General features: G+C 47.0%; 1 protein-coding gene across 1 annotated transcript in view; it reads right to left on the reverse strand.

The window, feature by feature from the left end:
* The window catches only part of RPIA (ribose 5-phosphate isomerase A), a 37,663-nt gene that overhangs the window by 24,257 nt on the left and 3,035 nt on the right, over positions 1–10,371 (reverse strand). Inside the window, exons 2-4 of the mRNA XM_019525807.1 lie at positions 10,333–10,369; positions 6,760–6,820; positions 4,588–4,643 (exon numbers count right to left, since the gene is read on the reverse strand). Coding sequence (XP_019381352.1) covers positions 4,588–4,643; positions 6,760–6,820; positions 10,333–10,369 — 154 coding nt within the window. The remainder of the gene's footprint in view (positions 1–4,587; positions 4,644–6,759; positions 6,821–10,332; positions 10,370–10,371) is intronic.

Consider the following 10,371-nt stretch of genomic DNA (forward strand, 5'->3'; position numbering starts at 1 on the left):
GTGGATTCCTTCTCCCAAGGTGCAGCACCCTGCATTTGTCTACATTGAACCCCATCCTGTTCTCATCTGCCCACTTTTGTAGTCTAAATCTATTTGCAGCTTCTCTCTACCTTCAAGTGTGCCCACCTCGCCCCACATCTTAGTGACATCAGCAGACTTGGACAGCATGCTTTCCACCCCCTCGTCCAAGTCGCTGATGAAGATGTTAAACATCCAGGTCCATTTTCTATGAAAAATTGTGCATCACCCTTAAAAGGATCCCACAATACCCCACAGTGCTGCAGCTGAGAATCACTGCCCTAAGTAACTTGCATTACCCAAAACAAATTCACTCTTACTGTTAACTCTGTTCAAGTCAAAAGTTCCTGCACCACTTTTGGGAATGCTATAAAACAAGGGTGTGACACTACAAAATAATCTGGTCCTTGATTTACAAGCTGCTGCTGACAAGTTAGGTCCCCTGATTATTTTCTCTTGTGCTGCAGTTGTGAAAAGGTTGGTTCACGTGCAATGAGAGGCGACTCAAATCTTTTCTAGGGCAGTGGTGTTTTCTTTTCCATTCCATTCTAGATCAGACCTGGGCAGGCTTTGAGTCAGCACAGAGCCATTTAAGTCAATGGAGTGACATTAGTTCCCATCAGCTGACTATTTGCCAAGCAGGCAGGTCTCCAATGCTACAGCACTGTACTCCCGATGATGAGATGGGGAAGCTGTTTCAAACAAGTGGGTTTGTAGAGTCAATAAACAAATGCATGACTAAGAGGAAAAGCAGCTGTAACCACACGGCACTTGCTCAAATCTAGAGGATCAGAATGAAAAGACTTTCCCTGCAGGTACCAAAAGAAGCTTCCTGATGTGCCGCAAAACCAGACGAAACTACCCAACAGCTGCAGTCTCACCGCTGGCCTGGCTCTGCAGCTGTTTAATTAGGTGGAAGCCCAAAGCAGCTCTCAGTAGATGGAGACCTGCAGATTGTTGCCAGGAAACAGTCCAGTTGCTAAGTTATAAGCTCTCAGTGGATACCTAGATGGATCAACACACACATACACACCTCTAGAGCAAAGCAGCAGATACATTCAGCCCAGTCTCTGTCTTGTTCCAACAAGTGTTAACTCCAACAGGTGTTAACGGCTGTTATGTGACTTAAACTGGTGTTGGAGAAAGGGAGTGAATTGGGCCCACTGACACCGACTCCTTTGCCTGGGACCTCAAACAGTCCTTTATAATGTGCGAAGTGGGAAGGAGGTGTTGCTGTCGGATCTGGAGCCTAACGCTCACTTTGCGCAGGTGTACAGGACTGAGAAACTTGCTAGACAGCAGAGTATCTTTTCACTTGCCTCTAGAAAGTTTCAAACCACAGAGCCAACGCAACATTTGACATCCACCTCGTCACCAACCCAAAATGTAGGCAAGAGTCAGCACGCTGTCCGCTCTACTGAGCAGAATACATCCAGTTCCTAATAATCAAAATGTGATAATTCTCTAAAAGATAAGTTTTGCTCTATCTGCGCAGCCATATACTCTTCTGCTCTACCTCTCTTCTGCGAGTTACCCCCCCACCTCCCATGCAATATGGCTGGAGTCGGACATCATCCTGGAGCAATCTTTTTTAGGAACAGGTGCAGAGGGATTGGTGGGGAGGAGAACTGGAGGGAGATGGAAGAGGGAAGGAGGGCAGGCAGGAAGCAGTTGCATCCCTTCCTTTTTCTTCCTTTCTTCACTCAAGCCATCTTCTTTCGTTTGACTTCTAGTCAGAAAACAGAAGTACAAGCTCTGTATTTATAAACAAAACTCTTAATGCTTACAGTTAACATTTAGAGGCCTCAGCTGAGAGGCAAAGGGTGGGGAAAGAGGCACAGAGGGGTGACATGACTTGCCCCAGGTCACCCAGCAGTTCAGTGGCAGAGCTGGGCACCAAACCCAAGTCTCCAGACACTAATCCCAGAACTTTTCCCCAGATCTTTTTAATACTACAAATGTATCACCTGCCATGTGGACCCAGTGCAAAAGAAAAGTCCACGTTAGGAGACAAAGCCTCTTACTTCAAAACACTCTGCCAAGCTGCAGGACTGAACTAAGCGAACCAGCTTCTGTTCAAGTGGAACAGAGGAATGACTTTGTTCCAGGTCAACCCCACGTCAGGAGGCCAGCTAATAAATGCAGCCTGCAATTCTCTTTATTTAAAGCAGTTGCATAGTCCAGTTGTTCCCTTAAACATACTCGGCACTAAATTATGCTACAAATGTTTGATGTGGCTCATGACTAGGGAAGAGAAGACCAAGAACAGCAGAGGGAGAAACACGTTTCTTGTGATTGCGAGGGACCCTTGCTCCTTGCAAACAGAAAGCCAAGATTTCATCATTGTAACTTCCAAGGTTAAACACAAACCACAACCTCTCAAAGCTATGCTTCAGACCCAGAAGCTGCAGGAAGTTGCACGCAATCATTTTAAATGAACTATCACTGCTGAGAAATAGTATGACTGATACCAGGAACCTCTTACCTGTTTTTTTCCTGTTAGTTCACAGACAGGGAAGACAAATATCAAGGGTAGCATTTTAAGAAAAATTGCAATCATTGTCAATTTAAAAATAAAACAATGCCAGCCTGATTTTTTGCAACACACTTGCATTCTCTGTCACACCCAATATTTTTTCAATTCGTTCTTACCTTCTGCATTTAGCAGCAACTGCAAATCACCAATTTCTCTATATGTTGTCATTATTCATACTACAGGAGCTAGATTGTACCCCCACTGTGCCAAACACTGAACAAGAGCCTAGCCAGATAGTCTCTGCCCCCCAGAAGCAAACAAAATGTACAGGCAGGCACAGGGTAGGATGACAGGCAGCAAGGGATGCAGTGACTTGTAAGCAGTTACAGAGCAGATCAATGGCAGAATCAGCAATAAAATACAAATCTCCTTATTCCCAGCCCACCAGCCTATCCATAAGGCCACGCATATTCTGCCAACAGCCCGTGCTCTTTCTGAATCAGGGATATGCCCGATAACACAAAGGAGATGGAGAGGAAGCACTATGCCCATTCTACATTGTATTTCTTTTTCACTAGCAAGAAAACCGAGGCAGAGAGAGCAACAACAACTACAACTAGCTCTGTGCTGTTGCAGCAAATTTCTCTTCGCTCTGAAACACAAAGCTCAGTTATGCAGCTGGTCAGAAGTACATTCCCTGTAGAAGACTGCACAGCAAAAGAAAGATTAAGCCGATTTCTCCTGAGGAATTCCACGTACCAGCCAACTACATGCACTCCTCCATCTTCCTGAGAGCATTTGATCTGGCCTGGGCTTGTGCAGGACAACTGTTACAGCATCTAGGGCTCCAGAGCCTGCTACAATCAATAAGGACCTGACCTAGAGGAAAGGTTCCCAATGCAACAACATTTTCAGTACTTCTGTGCAACACAGCTGAACAGAGGGTCTTGCTCTTCCACCCAGGGACATACTGGTTGCCAAATTTGGGGATCAGGTTGGTACAGACCGTGTGGGTGTGTCGGCTGGTGCAGGGACAGACTGCCTGCCTCCGTAGCATAGGGCATGGTCTTTTTTCTAGGATCTTCTGAACACATATCAACTATTTCCCTGCTGTTGCAGTGGTGAGGCATTTGCAATGACCTTGTCTCCCTGACTTTACCTGGGGCATGTTATAGAGCAAGGGTGTCAAAAATACAGCCCGTGAAACCACACCATCCAGACCCCAGAGCTGGCCTGGTCTCAAGCTGATGCACACATGGTGTGCGCGAGACCAGCCCTTTCCACTGGGCCAAGGACATGAGCCTCATGCGGTGCCTGCTCCAGGACCTGCCCTGCACACAGCAGCCATGTGGGCCAGTCCAGGATGCCCTACAGCATGCTGAATCCAATGTCCACTCTGGGACACGAGCTCCACAGTACCCACTCCAGCCAGTCTAGGGCAGGCAATGTGCAGTGCAGTCCCATACTCAAAGCAAACACTGGATTTGGCACTCAGGAAGGGAGGGGGGCAGAATCTGTGGGTCCCCCACATGCCAGATCCAGCACCTGCTCTGGCCAGTCCAGGACTGTGCTGCATGTGGTGCCCACTCTAGCCAGTCTGCAACCTGTGTTACAGGCAGCACTTGCAAGGAGTTGGGAAGGGGAAGTCCATGGGCCCAATCCAGCCTGTAGACTGATCCCATGCCACACATCTGATCCACGGGTAGTGTTTTGGGGAGTGGGGAGTGATTTTGTCTGGTGATTTGGGGGGTCCTTTGGTTCATGACTGCCTGTGAACATGGGGCAGAACACAGGGGCCTCTCCTGCTGTGTTCCCATGTACGTGGCAACCCTTGAATTACAAATATTTGAAACTTAAAACATAAGCCTCCCCAAAGCTGCACAGGTTTCTACTGTGAATAGAGATTTGTGACAATAAACACCACTCCACCTGTACATCATGGTTAGCCATTCACACAATCACCTGCCAAAGCTGTGCTTTATTCATGAGCCAAGACATGGGATCAGCTGATTCAGAAAATGCTCTGGTACCACCTCCCACCTAACTGGCGATGCGGGAGTCTTATCTGCTGCAAAGGGGGAAAGTGCTTTTACCTGAAAGGATGTAGGGACGCAAATAATATTCAGGTTTTCTTGTTGAACTCTTTCAGCTGTAGGAAGAAGCAGACACATCAGGTTTCTCAACAAACTTTCACAATCAAGGAAAAGGTTTCATTTTAAGAAACACTAACTCAAGACCAGCCTGACAATTACTTGAAAAGGAATAAGCCATGCAACAATTGCTTCCAAGTGCCACCCTGTGCTAGGTACACCATAGCTTTTATTGACAATATCTAAACAGTGTCTCAGCTAATGACCCATCTCATCCCAGAGCAGTAAAACAGCCAGAGCTATGTCCTGTCAGCAAAGAACAACTCTTCACCGGAGGCATGAAACCCCATGTCAGACCAATTCTACTGCCCTCCTTGTCAATAGAGGAGCTGTTGGCAAGAAATAGCAGCTGCTTAGTTTGTCACTTCAGGGCACCCTAGTCACATATAATAAAAACATTTAAATCCATGGCAAGGAATAGTTAATGGAACAAAATCCTGCATTGCCTTTAAGAGATAGGAAATGTTCCACTCCTCTGGTTAACTTCAGAAAATTAACAGTCTATTATTAAGATAATTGCTTGATAATATTTTGCCCATAATTCAAGTGTAGGCAAATCCAATGGTCCAACTGGGTGAGAGCAGTTCACTGCTACCTTATGGAACCAGGGAGGGAATTGGCATTTCAAGATCACTGGCAAGATTTTCTGGTGGCAAAAGTCACGTGGCCTGGAGGCTTTCATCCTACTGTTACAGTCATTCAGCAAAGCACTGCGCTGTGGGCCCCATTACTCAGGCAGAAGGTGGGACGGTACACGCAAACAGGAAAATCAATAACCCTTTATTTGTGGATCAGTGACCTAGCTTATGTTTGAATTAGAGTAATCTGTCTTCAGCAACAAAAGCAGGAACCAGAGTTCCAGTTCTGAAAACATTTTGCAGGTAAAACATTCAAATATATACACCATATGCCCTGGAGCCAAATAAGCGCAAACAAAGCCCAGGGTGTGTGCAACCAACAGCACTGCAAGTCGTCAGGGCACATGCGAGATCTCAAAGCAGGACTGGACTGATGGAATATCCTAAATGCCCATGTTGAACAGAGGGAGTCCTCTACAAACAACTCTCTTTAGCCAACAGCCCTAGTTCCCAACTGCAAATCGTTCTGTTTTGTATCGGAAAACAGTTAAGCAGAACTGATTGTCCAGGGTCTCCATAAAAGCAGCACTTGGCTGAAAACTTTGTTTGCATGTCCTTCCTTCAAGAACACTTGGATCTGGACTGTTCTCTGTAGTGGCAGATGATAGGACAAGCAGCAATGGTCTCAAGTTGCAGCACAAGAAGTTTAGGTTGGATATTAGGAAAAACTCTCTCACTGGGAGGGTGGCGAAGCACTGGAACGGCCTGCCTAGACAGAGTTGGTGGAGGTTTTCAAGACCCAGATAGACACAGCCTCGCTGGGATGATCTAGCTGGGGCTGGTCCTGCTTTGAGCAGGGGGCTGGACTAGATGTGACCTCCTGAGATCCCTTCCAGCCCTCATTTTCTATCATTCTATGATATAGCACTGGGCCAACACATGGCACTTTCTGGAAAAAACCTTGTCCTAATTGACACCTGATGCAATCTGTGTAACTGCAGGATATATAAATTACCAGATGGTTTGTTTCAAATCCTTAAAGTACTGATAAGAGTTACCTCATTAGGCCACTCCATGTCATTAGTAAGACGCTGAGGAGCATCGACATTGCCCAAATGGGTAAAGCTGAAACAGAAAAGCTAAGGGAGTAATTCAAAGCCACACACAGTGGCAGAGCTAGACGTAAACTTTGGGAGGTTTTAACTCCAAACTTGGGCACAGGTTAATTGATCACACCCCCTGGCTGCATGGGCAGGACAGGTGATACACTCATGCTTAACCATAATTAACAAAGCACCAGGTCAAGTAACATGTCAGCTTAATGCCTTGTGATTGATCTTACTAGAGACCGAAATAAAAGGCCAGTTTTCCACCTTCAGCTTCAAGTAAGACACACCAGCCGGCCTCAAACACAAGAAAGCAGTTTGTTGAGAAGGCAGCAAGTAATTAACCTTGTCCAAATCTGGGTTTTATTACCAAGGGCTGCCAGACAAAAGGATATTACTAGTGCTAGAGCAAGTGAAGGTTCGTACCATACCTAGTCGATGCACAGCATGAACAATGGTCGAGCCACTCCCAATTCCAAGGACTTGATTGTTCTGGAGATCAGGAAAAAAACAGAAGAATGTTTTTATAACACCCGGCCTGTCACCAAAAGCAAAGAACATATACACAGAAACCTGATTCAGCAATGCAACTGGACTGCTTATTTCAGGTACAGAAAGAAAAATACTGCTCCTATGGGCAGACGAACCAGTTGATATTTGAGGTATGGCCTGCTTTGCAATTCTAAGCATCTTACCATATTGCAAAGGGCTGGTGCTAATTATATCTTGCTAAGGTCTGGTTTTCAAAGGCACTGAGCACATAAAGCTACCATTGGTTTCAAATGGACTTTCAGGCATCCACACTTCTAAGCAATCATCAGGCCCACAGCCTCTAAGAGAAATCAGAAGCATCCTACTTAGGCCACTTCAGAACATGGCTAATGCTTGAACTAGGTATGAAATGGTGAGCTCTGAACATAGGATTTGTCTTGGGCCAGAGGCTTATCAGAGATTACAGAAGGGTTGAGGATGTCTATTCCTACAACACTTGTGGGAACTCCAAGTTCACGCAGGCTTGCTCTTAAACCAGGGGTGGGCAAAATGCAGCCCGGGGACCGGCTGCGGCCCACCAGGCCATTCTATCTGGCCCACGGGGCCCCTAAAAAATTTAGGGAATTAATATTAATCTGCCTGTCATGCAGCCCTTGATGGCTTGCCGAAACTCAGTAAGCGGCCCTCTGCCCAAAATAATTGCCCACCCCAGTCTTAAACAGTCCACTGTTCAACACTGAGTTTTTCTAAAGCATCTCCTTCTAAAACTAGCAACTCAGTTTACTGGTGAGTACAGTTCACGGTTTCCTTGGAAAACTCAAACAGAGGCATCTTTTCCCTCACCCCCACCGCAGAGACACTGCAGGTCTTCCAGATGCCCATTATTTTGCAGGAGAATCAGAGTCTATGTACAGGAGGAGGTTCAAACAAGCACCCCATGAAAGAAGCCTACTTTTCAAGGAAGCCACATGGTAAAGCACCACTTCCAGGAACAATATTGTTAGTGAACAGCACTGTAGCAGTAACTCTGTTATCTGAAGCAAGAACTGCAAGAGCACTCCCTGGAAGATAACAGCAAATCAAAAGAAAAGCCTGCTTGCTCCGTAGAAAATACGGTGCACCCTGGGCCCTTCTCACGCTCTTAAAATGCAGTTCAGTTTTGCATCACAGATTGTCAGAGCCATGTTTAAACTGTTCCAAAGCCCTGCCCTTTCAAGGGTGGGGGCCTGCTCAGGACAATGATCAACATACAGTGTGCTATCCACACTGTGGTCGGGCACACACGTATGTATGATAACAAGCTGGAAGGAAGGAAGGACGGACTTACTGCATGTTAACTGCTCCACAGTAACTAGTTCATGTGTCTACTCTATTCCTAAGTAAGTCAAAGCTAAACTGCAGGAATTTAGTAGCTGTTTCACATGCTCTCTCTATCCCATGGTAAGAGAAACTATAAACTAGGACACTATACCCCTAAATTAAACAAGTGACACATGGCAAGTCTCTCCCTCATCTCAATACAATATCATTTGTTGCTTGATCCAGACTTTCAATGCAGAAACGTATTAATTAAATGGGCAGTGAACTGCTACGTCATAACCAGGACCCACAATGCTGTTCTCTTTGCAGTGTAGAGACACTTTACTAGGTAGCTAAACTTGATGAGAATTCACTTTGGCTCATGCATACACCTGTGCATTTTGTACATAAGCAAATTCCTTGGTGAAAATACAAGGCTTAAATTCACTTAAGCAGCAAAGCATTACCAAAAAAAAAAAAATCACAAGAAGTTAGAATTTAATCTTGGCCTTACAGGTTCACTCCTGGCATATAATTTTATGTACATGCATTATTTACTGTAATAGCAAGGTTCTTTGCTGTTAAATGGTGCATCAAGCTGCCCTGCTGTGCCCAATGATCCAACCAAAGCTGGCAGAGACTGCGTGAAGCTGCCTTCAGTCTGCTCTTTTCCAAGCAGAACAACACAGACCCTGGTTGGGAAGACAGAGGGGAGAGCAGAGCACACCCCCAAAGAGTTAAGTTTAACTTGCCAGTAATGCCAGTAAGGAAGTTTTTGTTAAACTTTCTGAACATGGCATAAGACTGGGACCTGCCAACTTTATCTCGGGGCCCCCCTTCCCCACTGAGACCCACCTCCAGAGAAGCCCAGGCCAGTGGATCATGCCTGTATATTTATTCCCTGTGGTCCCAGGGACAGCACAACAAAATGAACAGAGCCATGTCTCACTTTGCAAGCAGAGCCAACACACAACAAAGCCACACGCCTCCAAACCGAGGACAAAGTTAGTCAGAAAGAAGAACAAATAGACAAAAGGAGACACAGGGAGAGACTTTTTTTTGACCTCAGATGTTATCTCCACATTTAGTAACAGACTGCTACAGAGAAAAAGGTCTTGCATCCCCCCACCCCCACCACCATACAAGGCTGAAGGGAGCTGCAACAATTCAGGCAAGAAGGCCTGTTTAGATGTGATCTAGATTGGGACCAAGTCTTCCCCGTTGAAGAAGTGTCTAACAGTGAGAAAACTAGCATGCACTACCCAGCTCCATGTAAAATCCCAGTGCAGACAAGGCTGAAGCATTTAATCGAGGGCATGGACAAGCACACCAATGGCAGTCACGCTGGGGTCAGGCCAGACAGGCCTGCAGCTTTCCCAGGGGAGAGCTGACGCAGCAGGTAGCTGTTATCGTGCCGCACACCTAGAAAGCAGGAGAGTGGGTCCCAATTATCAGGCAGTATTGGGTAAAATTATCCTGGGATGGACATGGACAAACAAAGCCGACAGCGGTGTAACTTCTAGGCATGTTCATATTAGCACAAGTGGGTCCCAAACTCAAGCTGGGACCTCCAGGTACTGGCAGGGTAAAAAAAAAATAATAATAATAAGCAAGCATGAGAAGAGAGGACAAAGCGTGTGGATGAGTTTGGGGAGTCTTCTGGCTGCTGGTCTAACATCCCCGGACTAGCAGCTAACATGTCTAGAAACACACAATACTGAGCTGAAAGAAGAATTAGAGGCGATTTTCCCCGCCTGCGCAGTGGTGAGCTGAACCCATTTACTTACTGATGTTTGTGAAGCAACAAATGTTACACGAGGCTACGGCCTGTCCGCAGACCCAGCCAGGCTCCCAACTTTCCCCCGATGTGAGGGAAGACAGCGAATCTCCTAGACACCGCAGGCACCTTCTGACTGGGTAGGCTTCCCCCCTGCACAGGCCCAAGCTGAAGCAATGCACTGTGCCACAAGGATGCACACTTGCCCAGGGGTCACCTGAGCCGCAGGCCAGCACCCAGCCCTCCAGGGCAAACCCCAGGACCTCCAGGGAGAGCACCGAGCCCTCCACGGACAACTCCAGGACCTCCAGGCCAGCCCCGGGACCTCCACAGCCAGCACTGAGACCCCCACGGCCAGCCCCGGGACCTCCGGGAGGGCGCGGGGACCCCCCGGGCGGGCGCGGGACGCAGGTTCGAGTCCCCCGCGGGCGCTCACCTGCACGTGCCCGTCCACGGCCGCGCGGGCCGCCTGCCT

This window comes from Gavialis gangeticus, unplaced genomic scaffold (genome assembly GCF_001723915.1).
Source record: "Gavialis gangeticus isolate Ggan-Ray unplaced genomic scaffold, GavGan_comp1, whole genome shotgun sequence".
Lineage (NCBI taxonomy): Eukaryota > Metazoa > Chordata > Crocodylia > Gavialidae > Gavialis > Gavialis gangeticus.